The sequence below is a fragment of the Zygotorulaspora mrakii genome, chromosome 5, assembly GCF_013402915.1.
Source record: "Zygotorulaspora mrakii chromosome 5, complete sequence".
Lineage (NCBI taxonomy): Eukaryota > Fungi > Ascomycota > Saccharomycetes > Saccharomycetales > Saccharomycetaceae > Zygotorulaspora > Zygotorulaspora mrakii.
The window spans coordinates 458,916-482,785 of NC_050723.1; the positions used below are offsets into that span (position 1 = coordinate 458,916).

General features: G+C 40.7%; 11 protein-coding genes across 11 annotated transcripts; 7 read left to right on the forward strand and 4 right to left on the reverse strand.

The window, feature by feature from the left end:
• Positions 1 to 234: 234 nt before the first annotated feature.
• Positions 235 to 2,769, forward strand: HG535_0E02160 (uncharacterized protein; the record flags this gene model as incomplete). Its single annotated transcript, XM_037288964.1, has 1 exon — positions 235 to 2,769. One exon carries the CDS (start codon positions 235 to 237, stop codon positions 2,767 to 2,769), a length of 2,535 nt encoding a protein of 844 aa, XP_037144859.1.
• A 585-nt stretch (positions 2,770 to 3,354) lies between these two features.
• On the forward strand, positions 3,355 to 5,199 carry MRS6 (GTPase-activating protein MRS6; the record flags this gene model as incomplete). Its single annotated transcript, XM_037288965.1, has 1 exon — positions 3,355 to 5,199. One exon carries the CDS (start codon positions 3,355 to 3,357, stop codon positions 5,197 to 5,199), a length of 1,845 nt encoding a protein of 614 aa, XP_037144860.1.
• A 789-nt stretch (positions 5,200 to 5,988) lies between these two features.
• RPS12 (40S ribosomal protein eS12) lies at positions 5,989 to 6,417 on the forward strand (the record flags this gene model as incomplete). Its single annotated transcript, XM_037288966.1, has 1 exon — positions 5,989 to 6,417. The coding sequence occupies one exon, from the start codon at positions 5,989 to 5,991 to the stop codon at positions 6,415 to 6,417; it is 429 nt and encodes a 142-aa protein (XP_037144861.1).
• Positions 6,418 to 6,550: 133 nt separating this feature from the next.
• On the reverse strand, positions 6,551 to 7,738 carry RAD17 (Rad17p; the record flags this gene model as incomplete). The annotated part of the gene is made up of 1 exon (XM_037288967.1): positions 6,551 to 7,738. One exon carries the CDS (start codon positions 7,736 to 7,738, stop codon positions 6,551 to 6,553), a length of 1,188 nt encoding a protein of 395 aa, XP_037144862.1.
• A 128-nt stretch (positions 7,739 to 7,866) lies between these two features.
• PEX22 (ubiquitin-protein transferase activating protein PEX22) lies at positions 7,867 to 8,352 on the forward strand (the record flags this gene model as incomplete). The annotated part of the gene is made up of 1 exon (XM_037288968.1): positions 7,867 to 8,352. One exon carries the CDS (start codon positions 7,867 to 7,869, stop codon positions 8,350 to 8,352), a length of 486 nt encoding a protein of 161 aa, XP_037144863.1.
• Positions 8,353 to 9,018: 666 nt separating this feature from the next.
• ACS1 (acetate--CoA ligase 1) lies at positions 9,019 to 11,229 on the reverse strand (the record flags this gene model as incomplete). Its single annotated transcript, XM_037288969.1, has 1 exon — positions 9,019 to 11,229. The coding sequence occupies one exon, from the start codon at positions 11,227 to 11,229 to the stop codon at positions 9,019 to 9,021; it is 2,211 nt and encodes a 736-aa protein (XP_037144864.1).
• Positions 11,230 to 12,552: 1,323 nt separating this feature from the next.
• On the forward strand, positions 12,553 to 14,916 carry HG535_0E02220 (transient receptor potential ion channel family protein; the record flags this gene model as incomplete). Its single annotated transcript, XM_037288970.1, has 1 exon — positions 12,553 to 14,916. One exon carries the CDS (start codon positions 12,553 to 12,555, stop codon positions 14,914 to 14,916), a length of 2,364 nt encoding a protein of 787 aa, XP_037144865.1.
• A 1,595-nt stretch (positions 14,917 to 16,511) lies between these two features.
• On the forward strand, positions 16,512 to 19,526 carry HG535_0E02230 (uncharacterized protein; the record flags this gene model as incomplete). The annotated part of the gene is made up of 1 exon (XM_037288971.1): positions 16,512 to 19,526. The coding sequence occupies one exon, from the start codon at positions 16,512 to 16,514 to the stop codon at positions 19,524 to 19,526; it is 3,015 nt and encodes a 1,004-aa protein (XP_037144866.1).
• Positions 19,527 to 19,615: 89 nt separating this feature from the next.
• On the reverse strand, positions 19,616 to 20,359 carry AIM2 (the record flags this gene model as incomplete). The annotated part of the gene is made up of 1 exon (XM_037288972.1): positions 19,616 to 20,359. One exon carries the CDS (start codon positions 20,357 to 20,359, stop codon positions 19,616 to 19,618), a length of 744 nt encoding a protein of 247 aa, XP_037144867.1.
• A 289-nt stretch (positions 20,360 to 20,648) lies between these two features.
• On the reverse strand, positions 20,649 to 22,616 carry GEM1 (ERMES complex Ca(2+)-binding regulatory GTPase GEM1; the record flags this gene model as incomplete). The annotated part of the gene is made up of 1 exon (XM_037288973.1): positions 20,649 to 22,616. The coding sequence occupies one exon, from the start codon at positions 22,614 to 22,616 to the stop codon at positions 20,649 to 20,651; it is 1,968 nt and encodes a 655-aa protein (XP_037144868.1).
• Positions 22,617 to 22,918: 302 nt separating this feature from the next.
• PRE10 (proteasome core particle subunit alpha 7) lies at positions 22,919 to 23,770 on the forward strand (the record flags this gene model as incomplete). Its single annotated transcript, XM_037288974.1, has 1 exon — positions 22,919 to 23,770. One exon carries the CDS (start codon positions 22,919 to 22,921, stop codon positions 23,768 to 23,770), a length of 852 nt encoding a protein of 283 aa, XP_037144869.1.
• Positions 23,771 to 23,870: the final 100 nt, after the last annotated feature.

Genomic DNA, 23,870 nt, shown 5'->3' on the forward strand with positions numbered 1-23,870 from the left:
GAATGGCGATGGCGTAGGGATCACTATGCTGCCATTATCCGTTATAACTCTCAATGATTCTCTTGTCAATATTGACGAATCATGTAGGAAAACTGCGAAAGTAAAAGGCGAAGGGAACTAAAAAGCCGATTTGAAAGAACATTAAGATTGGCATATCTAACATAGATTAATACAAGAAAAACCGCGTACTCATTGTAACAAAAATTAGGACCTTGGCTTAGAATCCAAATTGAAATGCAGGCGTTTCAAGAAGTCGTTAACTCCAGTGTAAACACAGATATGAATCCAGAGACAGCTGATCCAATATATGCGGGGGGTTTTGAACATTCGATGAATAGTCACGAATCACAAAGAGGAATGAATTCAAGAGTATACTCCAATGAATTTGTGAAATGTCAGTATACTCCGTTGCTTTATGCATCAAATTACTTCTCCACACTTTCTTCTGTGCGAGATGAGAAAACCAAAGAGCAAATTAGAATGGAAAATGAAAATCTATTAAAACAGTACTACTCCTCGAAGAAACCTATCAGTCATGCTACCTACAGACAAGGAAGTATTACAAGCTGTGTCGATTCAAATGTATCCACCATTGGATCTGTAAGCGGCGCATCAGCAGGTACATCTTATGGAAAAGCTGCGCAAACATGGCTCAATAAGCTCTTGGATAACGGTAACGATCTCGCAGACTCATTTGATTTTCAGCTTCCTATCAATGTGACGGGAGGCAGCGATAAGGAAGAGGTTGAAAGACGGCAAATGATGGAGAGTGCCCCTGTAAAGTCTTACTATAGCCATTTTCAAAAATTATTGACAACTGATATCCGTGACGCAGAACTACTGAGGAGACACAATATGTGGATGCCAACTGTGAGAAAGGAGTTTCGACCTCTTGTGTTGAATCAAGATCTTAATACGGACTCGCTATACGATAGTAAGATATGTTCTCTTTTTTTAGAGGGAAGTAAATATATTCCCAGAGATTACGATACCTACGGAGGATGTACGATATTCCCCTCTTTTTTCTCTGAGTATAAACTCCCATCCTTTTGCTATCACTGTGGCGTCGAGATGAATGGTCAAATCTTTATAATCGGTGGCCTGGTGGCCTGTCATAAATATAATGAAGAAGCCCCATCTTTAAACGATTTTGAAGTTGACGGTGTCAAAAATTTACCTCCTCCCCTGCTTCCAAAGATCATAAATAATCCTTCCATGATTAACAATTCGAGACTTTACGTAATCGCCACGGCATCTTCCCGAATATCTAGACCGGTGATTTCTGGTACCATTCCTCCTCCTCTGTTATGTACCAAGGGGTCAAAACTGACCGAGAGACACATCTTTTATTATGGTGGGTTTGAAATCAAAACTGAAACAACATACGATGGAACGGGAACATTCAAGCTGAAAAAGAGGGCATTTGTCAATAACACCGCATACATCTTAGATACGATGACTTTTAAATTCTCTAAAGTTGAGTTGACAGCACTTCCATACAAATTCGTTACCTACCCGACACTAGCTGCTAGATTTGGCCACATGCAAGTATCTGTCATGGCAAAAAATTGGTGCTCTAGGCATAATCAAAAAAGTCTCGATTGTTGCACCAACGATAGTTCAACGTTGAATAATGAACGATCATCTGCGGAAACAAGCTCGAATATAGGAGGCTCGCCTCTGGCGGAAAATACTTCATCACATTCAAATAATAATCATTCCCAGGGTGTTTATACGATCATAATATTTGCTGGCTATAGGCAAACAGGCGATGATAAATACGAGGCCATGAATGACATGTGGAAAATCGAAGTTCCAATTGTGGCTAGAGGTAAAAGAGGATATTACAAATTTGGTGGCACTGCAACTGCTTCAATCATCATGAAGTCAGCAGATTCCGATCCTTGGCCGAGTAGCAGAGCGTTTTTCGCTTATGGCTTAGAGGATTCTGAAATATTAAACAAATCAAATTTACATGCAAGCCTATTAAAAAACTTGGAGGACAATTTTCGTATAGAGGTGATTTCACAACAGGGCCAACCAAAATCTAAACCTATCTTTCCCAACATTCCTCACTCAAGAAGAGATGTTTCATCTGCAAGACGACCCTTTTCCGCCAAAGATAATTATTCAAGTAGCGCGCTTTCGAGTAAACAAGCGTCTTTTCGTTCGGTATCGACGTCAAGTTTTGCCATGCAACCAGCATTGACAAAGAGGTCTTCAAATGCCGAGAAAGTTATTGTCATTCATGGAGGATCAAACAAGAAAAAGGTTTGTGGTGATATGTGGTGGTTCAATGTAGAGACGGAGACATGGTCTGATGTGACGACATTTGGAAAGAGTAAAGAATCAGGTATAGCTCCCATCGAAGTCGATCTGGTAGGTCATTCCATGGTAAATGTTGGGCATATTTGCGTATGTCTTGGTGGCTTGAGCCAGGCTGATGTCAATGAGCTTTATGAAGATGCGTCTTGCCAGCGAGATGCAAGCCGAGAGAAGAGTATTAGTAATGACTTCCTCAAGATCTTCGATCTCACAACCCAATGTCTTCAGGGGCATGATTTTCATGGAAACATGAGCGGAGTTCAAAATCCCAGCAATCCATTTAGTACCAGCTTGGTGATGTCCTTCGGTTGCACCGTTTTGCATGTCAATGGATTGATTATACTCGTGGGAGGACTCGTTGCTGAAAGATCGAATATAAAAAATATATATATGAGAGGTGCGATATTAGAATGCGTGCTTCCCTCTGCAAATCTTGCTAGTTGAACCAACACGGATCCTAATGTTTTCAAGGCAAATGATCTTTTCTCCATACCTGACTATCAACATTTCCCATTATACGCGGAATTACCCACAGCCATGTTTACTATTGATAAAAAATCGTTCTAACGGCAGCAAAGATAATCTTGCCTAATCTGCGAGTCATTTTGATAACATTGAAGATATTTGAGTCTCTCCGGTTAAGTATGGAGAAAATTTTTTTTACATGACACGCGAGAAACCAAAAAAAAAAGCGAAAAAAAAAAATTTGTTAAGTTGAAGGTATTAATATGGGTGAAGCAAGCTCACGTTGCACTGATACTGTTTCGAACACCCCAACTCATATTTCATCAAACGATCACACGAGATAGGTGCTGAGAGGACGATTCCCTGTTTTAGTTGCAATTAATTAAGGTAGTTGGACATTATTTTCATTCAAATTTTTTTTAATAAGGTACTAAATTGAAAGTTAGCAGCTGAAGTGCGATTTTGTACCGCAGGACATACTCGAGTTTATAGCTCCATTTCTTTCATTTTCTTAGTGAATTGCTACCACTTACCAATCCAAATTTATATCCTGAACGATAGGCCATGCTAAGCCCGGAACGTCGTCCCTCTGTTGCTGAACGGAGGCCCCATTTTCTCAGTTTCTCATCTCAAAATGGTTGCCCACTGGTTGTGCCCCACCTCGCTGGGATTGAAGACCCTTTACCAGAGTCGACGCCAGACAAAGTCGATGTGCTAATTGTTGGAACGGGAATGGTTGAAAGTGTCCTTGCGGCAGCACTGTCATGGCAAGGTTCGAATGTTCTGCACATTGATAAAAATGATCATTATGGTGACACCTCTGCGACTATGACAGTAGACCAAACCAAGAAATGGGTTAAAGAAGTGAATGATGGCAAATTTTCAAACTGTTACACAAATGCAAAGTTATATGTTTCCGCAATAATTGGGAGTGGTGACAGAGGATTCAGTTCAAGGGATTTTGGCCTAGATCTGGCTCCCAAAATTCTATTTGCTAAATCAGATTTACTCTCTATTCTGGTTAAATCAAGAGTACATCAATATTTGGAATTCCAATCATTATCGAGCTTTCACACTTATGAGAATGATTCTTTCGAGAAATTAACAAATACAAAGCAAGAGATATTTACAAACCAAAATTTACCTTTAATGACAAAACGTAACCTGATGAAATTCATTAAATTTGTCCTTAATTGGGAGGAGCAGCCAGACGTCTGGGAATCTTACGCAGAAAGACCAATTTGTGAAATGCTGATCGAAAAATTCAAGTTAGAAAGACCCCAAGTATTTGAGTTGATGTTTTCAATTGGATTGTGTTACAACATGAGCGCTAAAACTCCTGAAGTCTTGCAAAGAATTCGCCGTTACTTGAGTAGTTTTGATGTTTATGGTCCATTTGCAGTGCTATATTCAAAGTATGGAGGACCTGGCGAATTATCACAAGGTTTCTGCAGATCAGCTGCTGTGGGGGGTGCAACTTATAAATTAAATGAATCTTTGGCATCTTTCGACCCAAGCACGAAAACGGCCACTTTTGAAGATGGTTCAAAAGTTACTGTCTCGGAAAAACTGGTAATATCACCTACTCAAGCTCCCAAGTATAGCCAGAATATTCCCGAACAAAAATATGAAATACACAGACTCACATGCGTCGTCGGAAAAAGCTGCGAGGAGTGGTTTAGTGAAGGCGAATCGGCCGCTGTAGTTGTATTCCCCCCAGGATCCCTAAAGTCTGGTAATCAGAATGTGGTTCAGGCTTTCATTTTGGGGCCTGGAAGTGAAGTTTGTCCTCAGGAGACAAGTGTTTGGTATCTTTCGACTACCGAACAGGGTCCTCGCGCCGAGATGGACTTGGATGCAGCGCTGGAAGCCATGGAAACAAGCATAGTTAGGGAATCATCAAGTGATCTGGAGAACGACGAGTCCATTGTTCAATTTGGACCAAATGGAGAAACAATGATCAACTCCGTTAAACTGGGACAATCCTTCAAAGAGTACATTCCAAGAGAAAGGCTCCAGTTTCTTTTGAAGCTTTATTACACTCAGTACACTTCTACTCCACCTTTTTCAGTGGTCGATCCATCATTTTTTGATATCAATGACGAAAATAGCAAGAAACTAATAACGGGTGCCAGCGATAATGGGGTCTTGTATACTGCTATGCCCTCTGCCGAAATATCATACGATGAAGTAGTTACTGCCGCCAAATTGTTATATGAGAAAATCGTGGGAAGTGATGATGACTTCTTCGATTTGGACTTTGGTGATGATGACGATGTCCCGATACACAATGCAAATTACGAAAATGCAATCGAGGATGATGATGACGATGAGGACAACGATGTAGATATGAACTTTGACGTTAACAGGCAGGGAACCACAGAACTAGTTGGCGAAATGGAAATATGACGGACGTCTACGGGGTAGACGCTAAGGCAAAAATTGAAAATCAAATGAAAAATCCGGTTGGAAACTAAAAAAAAATTGTTTTAGATTTGCACATTAAAAGCTTTTTTTTGAATATATCCAAGCCACTGAAAAATATGAGCTGTCTCTTTTTTCAGGGCTGAGCAAGTTTTTTGAAGGCCATATTTTCTCTAAGAATTTACAGACACTAAAATCTTGATTGATATTGTATAAATATACATATGTTCAAATAAATATATGCTAACACAGGAGAACTATCAGAATCCGAACAAGCATGCGTGAGGCGACATGAAGCTTCCATGTTGTGCGGTCGTTGCTCAATGGGCTCACGTAGAATGTCAATATTCTCGTATTTTCAGGTGACTGCTTTGTATCTGAAGTCCGTACACCACTAGAAAAACCTCAATAAACTCTGTACATCACATATGTCTATATGGAGAAATCTCTTTTTAATATCGGTTTTATTTGCCGCGTCGTGGCAGGTCGAATATTGGCAGTCACTTTTTTTGTTTTTTTGGCGACGCGCGATACACAGTTGACGCACCCAAACAACCGGAGAGGTAGCTGAGATCATCACCATCACAGGACAACGATGGTGGAATGGCATGAATAGTGAATTACAAATTGAAATTAATGGCCGTTAGTTTTCAAGCTTATGCACATTAAATGTGTTTCGTAAGTTTTTATTTTATTTTGCATTGAATTTCAGCACGGAGCAGTCTTTAATATTTACTGTCGAAGAAGTCCCACTAGTCCACACAAATAGAAGAAATGTCTGACGTTGAAGAAGTTATTGAAGTTCAAGAAGAAGTTGTTGAGCAAACAGCCGAAGTTACCATTGAGGATGCTGTCAAGGTTGTCTTGAGAACCGCTTTGATCCACGACGGTTTGGCTAGAGGTTTGAGAGAATCTGCCAAGGCTTTGACCAAAGGTCAAGCCCAATTGGTTGTTTTGGTCAGCTCTGTTACTGAGGACAACATCATCAAGTTAATCGAAGGTTTAGCTAATGACCCAGAACACAAAGTTCCATTGATCAAGGTTGCTGACGCCAAGCAATTAGGTGAATGGGCCGGTTTGGGTAAGGTCGACCGTGAAGGTAACGTCAGAAAGGTTGTCGGTGCCTCCGTTGTCGTTGTTACCAACTGGGGTGCTGAGACTGATGAACGTGCCATGATCTTGGAGCACTTTTCTCAACAATAAATGCATTGAATTTCTTATCCCTTCGTATTTTTAGCACGTTTTTACATAAACTTAATAATACAAACTAAGAAAGAAAATATGTTCATTCTATTTCATTTTTTTAAGTATCAATTTTTTCTGTCCAGCTGAACAGTCAAAAGAATCTGGGTAAGCCATTGCTCATGAACGGAGCCTCTTCCTGTATTGCGTGCTCTCCTTCAATTTCAGCATCTTGTGCATTAGCTGTTCCATTCAGCTTGCCTAGTTCACGGGAGATTGCTGCATTTGTTGGCGCTGATGATATTGATCCGACAATCTTTTTTTTATAGATGACTGGTTTTATTGGCTCGCCTAACTCATTTGTTTCCATAAATATCTCGACATCCCTCATAGAATTTTCATCTGTGATTTCCTTTTCCATTAAGCTCAATTCTATTACAATCCCAGGATAATCTTTGGGTAACTGGAGTCTGCTATTACTGCTGGTAGCTTTACTCTTGTTGGAAGACAATAGAATATCTTCTGTGAGACTTAGCACATTGACATTCAAAACCCCATGTGCATCTAATCTCAGTAACACCTTGCTCGAAATTTTTATACTCATCCTTAACTTGTCAAACAGATTGAAATCAAATAATGCAATGACTGGTTTACCGTAACAAAGGGTGGTGAAGTCCTCGTCAAATACTTCTAACTTTTCTAAAATCGTTTTCGCAGACGGTAAAACAATTTTAGATAGACCTAGCTTTGATTTTGATATTATAGCAAATATGTTCTGGCCTCCCTCTCGCAGTTCTGCGTACAGGTAACATTCGTCCTGACCACCGATTTCTTTAAGATCTTTCAGAGCTGTATGCAAAATATCGCCCTTAATCATACATTCAAATCGTATTCGATCACGATCAAGATCAAAGCCAGTATTGTCCATCTCATTGGCTAAAAAGGTTTCGTGCGTTACTCTTTCTGAAATGTATGAATCCTCAAAGATTAAAACAAAGGGGGATCCTTCCCCATTATGTGATAGGGTACATTCGACAATGTCATCGATATTCCGGTTAGCGACATTAACGCTATCTAAAACTTGGTTAATTCGTACGCAAAATTTCGTGTGATCTGAAGAGTCATTCTCATAGGTATACGATATAAATAGTTCTTTGGAGAGGAAAAGCTGAATGCGTACTACCCGATTATAAGTTCCAATAAATGAAAGCCCATCAGCGTCAATATAAGTTAAAATAAATGCTTTGCCGCCAAAAGGAGTAACGCAGTTGAGTGCAGTCGTTATATGTTCCAAATGCACAGTAGAGGCTGAAAACTTGGAACTTTTCGAGGTCACTTTCATCGACTTTTTTTTTTGGTGTTTACGATTATTCAATTTCAAACGCGCAAGATTCCAAGGCAATTAATATCATTTGTTATATAAGATATCATGCTTATGTAGTGTGCTAATTCTGAAAACCTTACAGCCTAATGTCGAGCGGTCGCAGTCGTTATTCGGGTTCTAATTGGCAAAAAGTTGCCTGCACAGCTACTGGTATCGTGTTTGGTATAACTGCGGTCTGGTACTACGCTGTCAGACGCACCTCAAAACCGGATAAAACAGAGAATGAACGTCTCAGTTCATTTACTTCTCAATGCATCCTAATGACTCCATCTATTAGCAAGTTAAAGACGATGGATTGGTCATCAGTGCTCAAATATGATGTCGTGTTGCTGGTGCCACCTGAGGTAGAATTCCTAGCTGACACAGACCTCGCCTCCAACAATAATTATAAAGTTCTGTATTGTGACACTATGTCTGGCTTATGGTCCTGTATAAGGCACCTCCGAAAACATCAACTGATATATGTTTCAGAAGATCTCCAAGATACTATGCCGCAAGATATACCGAGATATGTGAAATCGATCATTGATTTGAAATCAAATGAAACCCTGCAATACTTCAATCTAAAATGATTGTGAAATAGAAAGTGGCAGACTACAGGTCAAATTTACTTTAAAAAAATAAGAAATTATTTTGCATAGGTTATTATCAGAAGAAAAATGTGGGTGCTAAATGTTGCTCGTTTTACAGTCAAATTGGTTCACTTTTGGCAAAATTGGCCAGTTCATCCATCTCTCGTACTGGGGCTACCGCATATGAAAGTCCTTGACAATAAATCATAACAAGGAGGCAGTATTAGCGACTGCTTTAGAACCTTTTCGGTATGTTTCTGAGGGAATTGGCGATGCATACGCGATATGATGTAATATCAATACACAGTTCGATGGCCTATAATACACAAGTTTAAGTTGTTCCCGCAAACTAGACAATCATCAAAGTACAAATGACGCGAACTTCCTGCAAAAAGGGTCCAGAAGAAAAAATTAATACGTAGCATGCAACTGAAAGAAGAAAAAGGTTATATTAATCTAAGTCATTATTTCTTTCATCATAAATAAACAGTTCGTATTAAATCAAATCATACTCAATTCAAATGAATAAAGATAAGTTTGATTGAATGAATAGAAAATCCTTCTACAGTATAAGAGGAAGAAAATGTAGACGTATGAATGTAAAAAATGTTGTTACTCGGGACAAATGGGCCATTATCTGAATAAAAATGATGGAAAAATAAATCCTTAAAATTTAACAGAATCGATTAGATGTCTTACAACACCAGGATTGGACAGTGTTGATACATCACCCAGTTGATCAGCTTCATTTGCTAAAATTTTTCTCAGGATTCTTCTCATAATTTTTCCTGATCTCGTCTTCGGTAAATCATCAACCAACACTATTAATTTTGGTGCGGCAAAGGGTCCAATATCTTTTCTCACAGTTAAAATTAGATGTTTCTTAATGTCTTGTAGTTCTTGACCAGAGGCTAGAGACCAGCTCGATTTATTCTTCAAAACAACAAAAGCTGCAACAGCTTGCCCTGTAAGATCATCATTAAAACCAACGACTGCACACTCTGCTACGATTGAGTCTTCAATAATTGCAGCTTCAATCTCTGCAGTCGATAATCTATGACCTGATACATTAACAACATCATCAACACGACCTAATATCCAAATATAACCATCTTTGTCCCGTGCTGCACCATCACCTGTGAAATAATGATTCGCATAAGGTCTCAAATAGGTATCTAAAAATCTATCATGATTTTTCCAAATTGATCTTGCAAATGATGGCCATGCATGCTTTATTGCAAGAACACCTTCAGCGTGCTCACCTACAATTTCATTACCAGTATTTGGATCCAAAATTGCAGGATTAATACCGAAAAATGGGAATGAAGCAGATCCAGGTTTCATTGGAGTTACACCACCAGCTAAAGGAGTAACCAAATGAGATCCTGATTCCGTTTGCCAATAAGTATCAACAACTGGGATTTGACTTTTACCGATCTTTTCAGAATACCAATCCCAAACTTCTGCAGCAATTGGTTCACCTACAGATCCTAAAGAACGTAACGTTTTGAGCGAATAACCTTCAATATGAGAATCTCCTGCTCTTTTTAATAAACGCAAAGCCGTTGGGGCAACATAAAACTGGGTAACTTGATATTTATCAATAATGTCCCAATAACGTGAATAATTAGGATAGGTTGGCGTGCCTTCAAAGACCAAAGTTGTACAACCATATAACAATGGACCATAAACTACATAGGTGTGACCAGTAATCCAGCCAACATCACCAGCAGTGAAAAATACATCCTCCTGATGCGTGTCAAAAGTATACCTCACACTTAATAAGGCACCCAATAAATAACCAGCCGTTGAGTGTTGAACACCTTTTGGCGCTCCAGTAGAACCCGAGGTATACAGTAAAAATAACGGATGTTCAGAATCAACAGGTTCACATGGACAATAATTTTTATACTTTTTGATTTCGATGTCCCAATCCAGGTCTCTATTCTCCTTGAAATTGACATTTGGATTGTTGGTACGTTTATAAACTAAAACGTTTCTGACATTGGGAGTTTCCTTCAAGGCATCGTCGACAATTCTTTTCGTTTCGACAATTTTCCCTCCTCTTTTAGATTCATCAGTAGTAATGACAACACGAGAATCTGCATCGTTAATACGGTCCCGTAAAGAGTTCGAAGAAAACCCAGCGAATATTACCGAATGGATTGCACCAACTCTCACAATCGCCAAAAGAGTAATTATAGCTTGCGGAATCATCGGCATATACACCGCAACGGTATCCCCCTTTTTGACGTTCATCGAATTCGTCAACACTTGGGCAACTCTACAAACTTCCTCCAACAATTGACTATAGGTCAAACTGTAACCTTGACCTGGCTCGTCGCCTTCGTAAATTATAGCAACTTTATTTGGAGACGACAGAGCGTGCCTGTCGACACAATTATAGCACGCGTTCAACTGGCCATTGAGAAACCAAGCATTGTTTTCGAACGACGGCTTGCCCGTGGCTGGATCCGGGATGAATACCTGGTCGAAATCGACAAACCAGTTCAAAAATTCTCTTGCCCTTTCGCCAAAGAACTTCCCGGGATTCTCAATTGACTCTTTGTACAGTGTCTGGTACTCCTCAATGCCATTCAAATGGGGGCTGTAGTGACTTGCCAGCTCAGGCTTCAACCTGTCGGCTATAGTGCCCTGTTTAACCACGGGGACGCTAGTCAGATGCTCGTATTCATGCGCAGACTCTTTCTGTTTCCTCGTGCCATCCACAGAGACGCCGCCACCCGTGCCAGACGCAGCTGGCGCTGTGGAGTCTGTGGAGTCTGCCCCGGACATCTTGGACTTCAATTCATCGATCTTCGACATTGCGCTACTGGCAATCTCCTTTGGTAAAGCTGCTGCTGCAATAGGTGACATTTTACAGGCAGCAAGGTTAATCTGCTCTCTCAGAAAAAGAACCCCAAAAGCAAAACTGGCCAAAATCCTCGATCCTACCTTCCCACCTCCCCGAAAATCCCCCTGTTTATATATATTTCAGAAACAAGCCCATTTAATTTAAATCAATTGATTTCTGGACAACCTCCCCATACAATACCCCTCCCGGACTTTCGACTTTACACGCACAGCACACCGCTATCCACCCTGAGTCTCAATCCCAGCAAGGATTGCTGTTCTGGTCGTGACCCCGACACCGTCAATTCTGGTCATCGAAATCAATTCACATTCCGGTATCGAACAGAACGCCGTAGAACCGAACTAGCAGCTCATCTTATTCGTGTGATCTGCTCTGGGAGCGTGCCAAAGCAGATCTAAAGCCTGGTGGGGTTGCGCCTGCAACGAACTGACCAAGTGCGTCAGCTAGCTGTCCGATTTCTCCGCTTTTGGGGATGCTATACTTTTCGGCTTTGTTGGACAATTGGACGAAAACAGGCCATTCTGCTTGTTCCCTTTGTTTTTCGGTTGAATGCACATTCCCCTTGGTATCCCTAAAAGATTGGGGTAACGCAGGTGGGGTAAGTCAGGTGGGGTGCAGGACCCTGGAATGCAACTGGCCGGGTATTCGGGCATGTGCTTGCCGGACACTGGGCACCGCTCTCCGGACAGCGGCAGTCGGACACGCCAGGTCGGACACTGTGTCTCGCGTTTCGCCTCCCGTACGGCGACGCGTCAAAAACGAAAACACACGCCAAAAATAAACTGCATCCTAACACCCCAGCATTGGCGCCCAGCACAGCACAGCCAGGCTGTGCTGGGTGCGCTGGTGCAAAAGCTAGCTCATCTCATCATTCACGACGCGGTTTCCCTGTTTCATTCGCCATGCTATGGCAAAGGCAAAGTCGCATTGCGGGTTGTCTCCACGGCGTCTAAGCGAGGCCCGCGCTGCCTGTGTCGACGTCGGTGTCCGTATCTAGTCAGATCGTCATGCTGGAAAGACAGATTGGTTTTACCACTTTCCAGAAATGTAGGCTAAATTCACACTTTTCGTCGCTTTCTCATTTATAGGTTTTTCGGAAAGGCCAGTTACTATATTTATACATAAAGGTATATAAGCGTTTTAGTGATTCCTCGCGGTGATCGGCAACAGGAACCTATCTGTATAGCGTAGGTAGCAGTATTACAGTTTGGCTGGACTAGAAGCGTGTGTTGGTAGCATTTTTTAAGAAGGTGTATCTCGACAGCATATAGTCATCCCACGGCGCGGCAAACACGGGATAATAGAGCAGATTCGAATCTGAGGCAATGAGAGTTTCCGTAGTTGGTGTTTTTGCACTGGTACAATGGCTATTGAGTAGTTGCGTGTTTGGAGCTTCGTTGGCCACGCTGGGGTCGAGTGACTCGAGTTCCAACAATGAAACTGCGGTTGGTGTCAACTCGCGGCACGTGAAAACGTCCTCGTTGCTGACCTGTATGGAGAACTCGGGATTCACGGCTTCGTATTTTGACGTGAGGTTCTACCCCGACAACCAGACGGTGGTTTTCAAGATTAACGCGGTTACCACCATCAACTCGAATGTAACTGTCAAAGTTCAGGTCATCGCGTATGGGCTGAACATCATCGAAAGATCGTTCAACCTTTGCTCCTTGAATGAGGCCACACTCTGTCCGCTTTCTTCCGGTAGGATCGACGTGGATTCGTTTTATCGGATAAATTCCGACATCACGAACCAAATCCCGAATGTGGCGTACACCATCCCAGATTTAGATGCGCAGGTTCGTGTGTTGGTTTACGATGAAACGGACAGCGATCAAAACAGTCCACTGGCCTGTGTTCAGGCCGTGTTGAGTAACGATAAAACAGTTCAAACCAAGTATGCCGCGTGGCCAATTGCTGCGATCTCCGGTTTGGGTGTTTTAACGTCGGGGTTTGTCTCCGTTATTGGTTACAGTACCACTTCGGCGCATATTGCAAGCAACTCAATATCTTTGTTTATTTATTTCCAGAATTTAGCTATAACGGCGATGATGGGTGTTTCTCGTGTTCCTCCAATTGCGGCAGCATGGACTCAGAACTTTCAATGGGCTATGGGGATCATCAGGGTTGAATTCATGCAAAAGATCTTCGACTGGTACGTGCAAGCAACGAGAGGTATTTCAACAGTTGTATTGGCAAACAAGGACGTGCTATCTATAAGCATTCAAAAGAGAAATGTCGACAGATTGGTGAAGAGAATTACTTTGGCCTCTTCAAGGGATTATAGTTTTGATTCCATCCTAGAGGATTCTTCATTATACACAACGACAGAGAGAAATACAACAGAGTTTTCCTCCAAGATTCTAGTTCTACGTGGTATTGAGCGTGTGGCTTTCAAAGCAGATATTGAATTGTCGAATTTTTTCCTCACTGGTATAGTTTTTTTCCTCTTCTTTCTATTCGTCGTTATCGTTTCTCTGATTTTCTTCAAAGCATTATTGGAAGTTCTAACTCGTGCTAGATTGATGAAAGAGACTTCAAACTTCTTCCAATACAGAAAGAACTGGGGTAGCATTATTAAAGGTACTTTATTCAGACTGGCTATATTGGCTTTCCCTCAAGTTTCTCTACTATGTATTTGGGAATTTACTCAACAGGATTCTCCTGCTATTATGGTTGACGCTGTCATTATTTTAATTATTGTCGCGGGTTTACTAGTTTTTGGGACAACGAGAGTGATGATTAAAGGTAGAGAGTCTTCTAGACTATATAAGAACCCTGCCTATTTGTTATTTGGTGACGCTGAATTTCTTAACAAATATGGGTTTTTATATACTCAATTCAGAGCAGACGCTTACTGGTGGCTACTACCTTTACTAATGTATAGCTTTTTGAGATCGCTGCTTGTAGCAGTCTTACAGGAATACGGGAAACCTCAAGCAATGATTATCTTCATTATCGAACTGGCCTATTTCATTTGTTTGTGTTGGATCAGGCCTTATTTGGACAAAAGAACAAACATTTTCAACATTACTATCCATGTGGTTACTACCATAAATTCCCTTTTCTTTTTGTTTTTCAGCAACCTGTTTAATCAACCAGCTGTCGTGTCATCTGTGATGGCCGTTATTCTGTTTGTTCTGAATGCTGTTTTTGCACTGTTTTTGTTGATATTCACCATCGTTACATGCACTCTGGCCCTATTACATAGAAATCCGGATGCTCGCTATGAACCATTGAAAGATGATCGTGTTTCCTTCATTCCAAAGATTCAAAATTCTTCAGGACAGCCATTCGATAATGACAAATCAGGTGCTGAACTATTTGAATTAAGGCAGGCCGCAATGGAATCTAATGAAACAGATCAAGAAAAGTTAAAGCGTGAGGAGGCCTTCGGTGGTAATAACAGTAGAACTTTATTTGATGATGAAACTAGCACATACTCCGACTCTTCAAACAAATATAGGCCATCGAATATCAATGTACCGCACTCACAACCCCTTCAACCAACTTCGGCTGTGCTGGGAACAGGTGGTTCGTTGATGAGTCAAGGTCATCCAAGGGCTGCAATGACTGAAACTTCCTCCAGCAGTTCCAATACAATAAGAAAGCCCGAAACAAGCTTTTATGGTAATGGCAACAGCAATACCAGTAGTTCTAGATCTCCCTTTAACAGTACCTCTTATTTATAAATAGATGAAGAGTACTTTCATTAGCATTCCAAACTAGGATTAGAGAAAGGGATTGAACTCACTTCAAGGTGTATATGAGTGTATAATGTATAATATGTGTATCATTTAAAATTGAAATCTCAAGCTCGTTAATATCTATGAAGATGCATCATCACGCGGTATAAATTAAACACATATCAAAGATCTGCTCCGATTCAACCACAAAGCTGAGCAAGATGAATCTTTTTCTGGACATGCTACTTTTCGTTGCTTTCCATCTTTCTTCTGGATCACTTTGATTTATTTGAAGTGTGTTCATATACTATAAACACCTAACTATTTAAAACATCAGATATTACATCCCACCGATATTTCCAACCTATGCTGCGTTCCATTTACAATATAGTAATCGGCAACCAGCACGTCGCACTGCCAAGCTACTAAATGTTAAACAGTTATCCAGCTTGATGACTGACAAACGTAAAGCACAATTGGAAAAAGGGAGCGCAAATAGAGTCCGTTTAGCCTGATGTGAGAATCTACAATTAATTTCTGCCGTACTGTTTTTTTGGCGAACGAATTACTTCAGGGATGTACGTTAGCGGCTACAAATTGCCAGGTCATTTGAAATATAATGCTTCCTCTGATGCTACCAGATGGCTAAGCGACTGTTCAATCAAGATACGAGATATACTCTTTGAATAGATAAAACGGTTTCTCCGTATTGAAAATTTTACTATAAGCCTTTTATAGGTATCTTCTCTGATGATATGAAGAAGAAGGAAAGTACAGGAAATATGAAGGTAGACTGCCCACATGAAAAGCTCTATTGCAGTAGGAAATTTCAGCAACACTTCCGCCCAGTTCTTCTAGCGATGAAAACGACAGTAGCGCCTTTAAAAATGTTATCAATGTGCCAATTGTTAGGGCGTTTTTGCGCATGACAACCCCCTCTCCCATAGATCTGAGCACTAGATACTACAGGCAGCTCGAGGAGCCATACAAACGTAAGAGGGAAATAAGTAAGATGGGGTCCCACAAGTCCGATAATTGTCAAGAGAATTTCACCTGAAATGTGAAAAAGCCTATGTGCTTCAAGGTGAGACAGAACATAACCTCAAAGTGATTCTGTTACGAAACTTAACGGATGGACAACTCAAAAGTTGTCAAGCTGCGCTTAGAAAAGCGTGCTTTTCAGTAATTTGAAACCGAATGCACCTGCATATTAACGAACTCTTTAACGGAGTTTTTGGAATGGTTAGCTTATTGTAATGTAGCTTTAGAAGACCGAACGGCTGCCTCGGAAAGACAATATAACTGTTATATCGTCCTGGTGCTATGAAGGGCTATGAATAATAACTTAAAGTACACCAACGACTGGATCACTTAAGACTCTGGAGTTGTGGTAAAGGAGACTCTCCGGATAATACGTGTGATCTACAAGACAGATATGCGATCTACAGCTCAAAAATGCAGGGAAGAAAACTTTGTTTTCATGTAACCATCAAGCGAAATGGTTTGTCCGTTTTTTCTCATTGGTACCAGAGAAAAAAAATATAAGCTCCTTACACTATTGCAGATTTAAAGGGTCAAAGTCAGTTTCAATTAGTAATGGCATGGGTGAAATGGCTTCCTACGAACATGAATTTACTGCAGATCAAAATGCAAGTAACGACCCATTGAAATTATCATCCACTGCTAAAAAGCGAAACAGGATATCGTTTGTTTGTCAAGCTTGCCGAAGGTCCAAGACAAAATGTGATCGCGAGAAGCCAACATGTGGACGATGTGCACAACATGGCATTCCTTGTATATATGACGTAGAGAAGCAATCTGCTCCCAAAAATCCTAGCAAAGATGCTAAAATAGCACGTTTGGAAAGAGATTTGGAGTATTGGAAGAACAAGGCGCTGAATGAATTGCCCGACCATAAAACCATCGGTCCTTCGAAAAGACCCTTTAAAACTGAAAATAATAATGGAAGTCAGAAGGCTGCAAGAGTTTCGAGCACCAATGAGGACTTACTCAGCTATGAAAATGGTCACATTGAGGATATACAAATTAATATTTACAAGAATCATCCAAGTATGATTATGAACAGAATTATGAAGAGGGAGGTAAAACCGTTAGCGGAAAATTACGCTATAACACAGGACAAATTTTTATCTGGCCTTATCGCTTCAGTATTTCTTGAGGGCTCCAAAAATACAATGATTCCTGCCCTCACAGCTAATGCAAGCGTTTATAGAGCCCAGCCTTCAGTGAGAGACAATGTCTTGAAGATCAAAGAAATGCTTATACGACAGTGCCACAGCGAACCTCAAAAGAATAGGATAAATGAGTTCACCGAAAGGATTCTTCAAAATACCACCACAGATAATAATTTACGTTTAGGAATGCTGCCTGCACCCGTTATGAGCACATCTGATCGTCTCTCAATAGAAGATTTCTGCCCCAACAATGGTGAGTATTCAGATCTTCTCAAATCTTTTATAAAACGAATGGAATTGATTCTACCTCCAGTTGAGATTATAAACAAGTATAAGGAAAACTTCTACGAAAACATTTTCCCAAAGCTGCCATTTTTAAACATTCAATCATTCGAAGACTCCCTGAGCAATACACTCTTTCCAGATGAAAATGATCCCTCCAAAGTCAGGATACTCTTGAGCAACTCGAGAATAAGAAGCAAAATGGAAAATCTGTCCACCTTACTCGTTATGTTAAAATTGTCCTACATATCCCTTAGATTTATCGATGAAAGCTCACCAGATTATAAATACCGAGTTGAGGAAAAAATCCTTGAAGAGTACCCAATAGGAGGTGATTTTATACTTTTGGCTGAGAATTGCCTACTCGCACAAAACTTGTACTCGTGTGCGAACGAGAACATAATTACCTGTCTGCTTTATATTTGGTCCTTTTTTGTTTATTCCCCAGAAGAAGGGGACTTTTTCCTGGAACACCCCACAGATGTCCTTGGGGGTTTAATCGTAATGCTTGGTACATCGATTGGGCTGCATCGAGATCCCTCAGAATTTTCTCCACTATGTCGCTTATCCAAAACTGAAGTAGGATTGCTCAACCATAGAAGATTGCTTTGGGTTGCTATAACTACCGTCATTTGCTTCGAGTCTTGCCTGAAGGGTCGATATCCCCTTTCACTCGAAGTTGCAATGAACCAATTTATTGACTTCCGTAAAGAAAATGCATTGGACATCTATCTAGAAAGAGTTAAACAAGATATGATTTCGTTTAATTCAGATGTCTTGCGCTTGCATGAAAGTGGCTTTCAGCAAGCTTTGTTAGCCCTTCTCATTTCTGATTTGGATAGAATGACTCTCAATTATAAAAAAACGTTCTCGCTATATTCTTTTGAAGCCCTTCGCGGGAGAATTGAACAGTATGTCGAATATGGCACCTTCTCAACTGATGTAAAGTCAACTGATGTAAATATCCAATCCTCGAAGAATATTAATCATGGAAAGAAAATCGCGGAAGACAAGGTGAGGGGTAATTTTATCGGACAACACCCTCTTACCATGAGCAGGCTAATCTTATTGCGCTCTTCAATGGCCCTATTTTTCCATTTTGAATTTTGCCTGTTGCAGGAAAGACATTTCATGCAGTACTATAAAAGATATTTTCTCAAAGTTTGTGCAGACTCAGTGTCGCTCGCTAATTGCATTACTCAAATGTTCAGTGAGTGCTACAAAGCCACATCTCTACCATCAAATAACTACTATATTACAAAGGCTGCTCAAATGGCGCTGTCTTCGAACTTTTTTGGACTTTTAGGGATGATATTGAGAATAGAACTGGCAGGAAATGTGCTGTTTGCCAAGTACCACGACAGTTCTACAAGGGCTGGAGATGACCAGCTGCAGGAGTATGCTCAAAAAATGGAATATCTGAGTGCACTTAAGAAAGACCTTGAAATGGCAATAGAAGGTATATACAACGTGGCTTCCGTGCATCTGCGGTTTACGTACTATTCCGTGTTCAAGATGCTGGCATTGTTTGATGTAATAATACAAAAAATGAGAAAAGGAGAACTTTGGAGTGCTATTTTGATTTTGGAAAATGTGAAGGCGATGAACGCAAACACAGTAAAAGGATTGGGCATGACTTTGTCCCTGGATCTGAATGACCAAACAAGTATCGTAGACCAACTACGCTCAAGGAACTTCTTAGTGGATTTATCAGTTAAGGATATTGTTGAACTATATGAAGGAGTGAGATGCGCAAATCTGCGAACCCAAACATTAAAAAGCAATTATGTAGAAAGTGAAACCATGAAATATGAAACCCCTTCTGCCCCTCTGCGCAATTCACCTCTTGACAATTTGGATAAGCTGACTTCTGTGGCCACAATGAGCCAAAATTCTGATTTTGAATCAAACTTGGGTGATCAAAGAAGCAGTAACTCAGGGAAAGTTCCTGGAGAGAACCGGTCACAGCTAGCTGAGGATAACAGGGCAAATGGAGAGGGGGCCATTTTCCGTTTCGGCCCTTCGACGGAAAATGAACCAGAAATTGGTGCAGGATCAGAGATGCCAATGGAATTTTCAGGCTTATTCGGTGGACTAGACCTTTTTGATTATGATTTCTTGTTTTCGAACGACCTCTAGCAGGCAACTTTATAAATAAAGTGTTGTTACATAAAAAAATCATGAGAAATATTTAGATGTCTTGATATCCTATCCTATATTGATCCTATTCAAATATCCCTCGAGAAAGTGTTGAACCAGTATACTTGATCCGACAACACTTTCTCCTTTGCATATTTTACTACTGGATTACTTGTATCACCTCTCACAGCAAAACCATGTTCTACCCCAGAAAACAAATCGATTTGATACCTCATGCCCAATTTTGAAAGCGAAGCTTCAGTCAAGTGCCTTAACTCAGCCGAAAACGTTACATCGCTTTCCGCTGCAGATATCAGAATGGGCTTATTTTTTCCAATTGCCTCAACTTCTTCAATTTCGACAAAAGAAGGATGTGCAATAGCACAAACATCCGCATGACCATCAGTCTTGTGCACTTGTTGGACGGCATATTTGGCACCGAAACAGTAGCCAATTACACCAACAAATTTAGGAGAGAATTCCTTTCTCAAATTCTCCATGAATTTGTCAACCACACTTTTGGTAGCAACTTTGTTGTGTTTAGTCATCCATTCCTGGAAGTTAACAGTGTTGTCCAACTTCTCAAGGCAGTCACCAAAAAGAATATCAGGAATATACACTTGGTAGCCCGCATCAGCCAACTGGTCTGCAACCAACAATGTATTGTTCAATTTATTCCCGAATACATCAGTTATAATAACGAGAACTTTGTCCGTTTTTCCATTGCCACTGACGTATGTCTCCATTCCATACATATCCTTATGGTGACCTTTTGGTTCACCGGTATGGTAAAATCCTTTAAAGCAGCATGGACCTGGGGGATTAGAAGCCATGACGTTTTTGTTTTTCTGCAAATCAGTTCAATTACACTCTCTAGTGGCGTTTGGAGTGTAGCAGTTTGGATTACAATCTTAGATGAACAGAAATGAATCTTCTACATTATTCGTATTTATACTGAATGTTTGAGGTAAATTACGTTTTGACGAATTTTGAACTCGCAGCGCGGAAATAAAAATGTATCAATTCCGCTGCTCTTTGCAAATTAAGCAAAATAGGCAAAATGAAGCCATGCCTGATTGTCTTACGACAATCAGGCATTGGCAATTGAGGAGACATCGCTTACTAATCCGAATACTTTGAAGGTCTCATAACCTTCACCAGCGTGAAGCTTAGTAATGCTACAAAGCCCACCGCAGATGCGACAACCATAGCGGTTTGCCTGTAATCAGCGTTTTGGGTATCTGTTTCTTGTGGGAATCCTGGTGTATGTTTTCCGGGAAAAAGTGCTGCTTCTGTAAGTTTCATACACAGTTCATTCAAAGAGGTAAGCCATGTGGATGATATATGCAAAGGATGGCTCAGATTCAGCTGTTCTGTAAACTCATCGGGTTGGATATGACATCTCTGTTGCACTTTATCAAGATCAGCTTTCAACGCAACAAAAATAACTGGTGAATCCATTAGGTAATGGTATTTTTCGAAGAGCTCCACTAAGTAGGAGAAGGATTCAGGATCACTTGAATCATACGTTAAACATAGGACGTCGCAACTTTTTAATTTGTCCTTATTCTCGAGAATAACACTTTCTTGTTCACCCAGCTCCTGCATAATTAAATAATATTGCTTGCCTCCTTTTAACTCTAAGCTGTTAACTGCAATTTGAGGTCTCAGTGTGGGAGAGTAGAGGTCGCTGAATGATCGTCCCAGAAACGACTCCAATAGAGCACTTTTTCCGCTCTTAGGCTTCCCAAGGATAAAACAATTGAAGACTTTGCGATCTGTCACTGGCGACCTGTACAGTCTTCCAATCCTCCTTCTCATTTTTCTAGACTTTGTTATTTGCAATAACAGGCGAGCGTCTTCCTGAAAGCCGAAATAAATTAGATATGCAGTAGTGATCTTGTAGTCCAAAAAGGTTGTCATACTCCACTGAGCCAACCACCCTTGCAAAGTTATGAACCCTCTATTGCTTACAACTGTGGAGTACGGAAAGTTAGTTGCGGACCATAGTTTCGGTACACCTGGAGTACTTTTGAACAATATGTTCAACTCTTTGTCATTCAACCCTCCATCATTATCTCGATCAAATCTCAAAAAAAGATCTACCAGGAATCTGTAGCCTTTCGGGCTCAACTCTATACTACAAGTTTCTGGAACATTTAGCTTTGGAAAAAGCACTTTATCCTGTATTGAAAGTGAATCTGTATACTGGAATGCTCTCAGTATCCCCCAAGTAGTTTCATGTCTCCCCTTTTCCGCATATATCTTGTTCAAAACAAGAAATCCGTACTTCGTCAGCCCTTTATTTGGTATGTATAAGTTACAACCGGCATATTCTTGTGATGGTCCTGATATGTCCGATAGCGTTTGTTTAATGAATCTCAATTCATTGACGTCGATGCTTCTATCGAAACATTTTTTCTGTAAGGCGTAGAGTTCATCGTCGTTCAAACAGTCGTCCTGGTCATTATCGCAGAGGAAGAATATTCTTTTTAAAGCAAGAATAACTAAAGGCTTCAGTTCTCCCACGCGTGCGTCAAATAATGGCGCTATTGGATGCGTTATGGATCTCTGGCATAAATAAAACACCTGATTTACATTAAAATGAGTCCTCGCACTTGTCTTAATACAGGTATCCACTTCCTTGAATTCCATCAAAATTGGGATAAACTCTTCGTCTTCCGTTCTGGTATCCTGCGTATCTAACTCTGTAAGACTGGTAGAATCTTCATACTCATCGCACTTGTTTTTGCATAATATAACAGGTATATTCAGCCCAAGTGATCTGAATGTCATCATCCAGTAAAGTGACACTCGCTCATACGATTCATGATCACTGTAGACCAGCCAAATGACATCAGCGCTCTTCAATTCTCTTTGCAGTTCAGCTGGATCGTTATTACTGGTATCCACGAGAATTGTGTTCTTAGGCGAGTAAGGGCTTGACGAAAAGTCCCTTGGGATTGTAACAAGAGGCAGAACTTCTTGTAAATTGGGTATGAATCGATCCTTCGCCAGAGATGCGATCAAAGTTGATTTTCCGACACCATTATCACCGCACAGAACAACCCTAATCGTTTCCTTGGCCATAAGAAGCACACAATATAATTATTTCGATCCCACAAAGGTACTCACAGCCTTCGAGACTTCAAGGACCACTCAAGTCCACAATGATCCTGCACCGACGAGCTCTTGGTTTTAACACTCTCCGATGCCAGTAATGTTGGATCTCGCTTGTAATCGTCGTTGCGAACGAGAAAGTTTAGCATGTATTGAACATTGAAAGGGTGGCAAACTAGCCATACAATAATTTTTCATTTACATGTAGAATTATCCTCTATACAAGTCGTGTTAGAGTTTTAGAGGACAATAGCGTTGCCAATTGTTGAATCATGACATCTATTGGTACAGGATACGATTTATCCAACAGTGTTTTCTCCCCGGATGGTAGAAATTTCCAAGTTGAATATGCGGTCAAGGCGGTCGAGAATGGTACCACATCGATAGGTATAAAGCATCAAGATGGGGTTGTATTTGCTGTTGAGAAACTCATTACGTCAAAGCTGCTGGTGCCAAAGAAAAATGTCAAGATTCAGACTATTGATCGTCACATAGGATGTGTTTACTCAGGGTTGATTCCGGACGGCAGACACCTTGTCAATCGTGGTCGTGAAGAGGCGTTGAGCTTCAAGCAAACATACGGTACTCCTATCACAGTTCCTTCTTTTGCAGATCGCATGGGACAGTATGTTCAGGCGCATACCCTGTACAACAGTGTCAGACCGTTCGGGGTCACAGCAATCTTTGGTGGTGTTGATGAGAATGGCCCTCATTTGTACATGTTGGAACCAAGCGGGGCTTATTGGGGCTACAAAGGAGCAGCTACAGGCAAAGGTAGACAGACTGCTAAGGCCGAGTTGGAAAAATTGGTCGATAAAAATCCTGATGGTCTGACAGCTAAGGAGGCGGTTAAGCAGGCTGCAAAAATCATATATATGGCCCACGAAGATAATAAGGAGAAGGATTTTGAAATAGAAATAAGTTGGTGCTCCGCTTCTGAAACAAAAGGTTTACATAAGTTTGTAAATGGTGACATACTGAAAGAAGCAAATGAGTTTGCAAAGAAAGAAGTTAATGGCGACCAAGACAGTGACTCGTCTAGTGATGATGAAGTAAATGATGAGGAAGAAGCGGCAGCCCCATCAAGTACCATAGATGCTGAAGGAGATGTACAGATAAATTAGATAATCCCTGAATTTCCTGGCAGTATTTTTCAAAAGCACGGTATTGTGAAGTAAAGTAAAATTAAGGTTTACCTTGATCCTTAATAGAGATGCACAAACT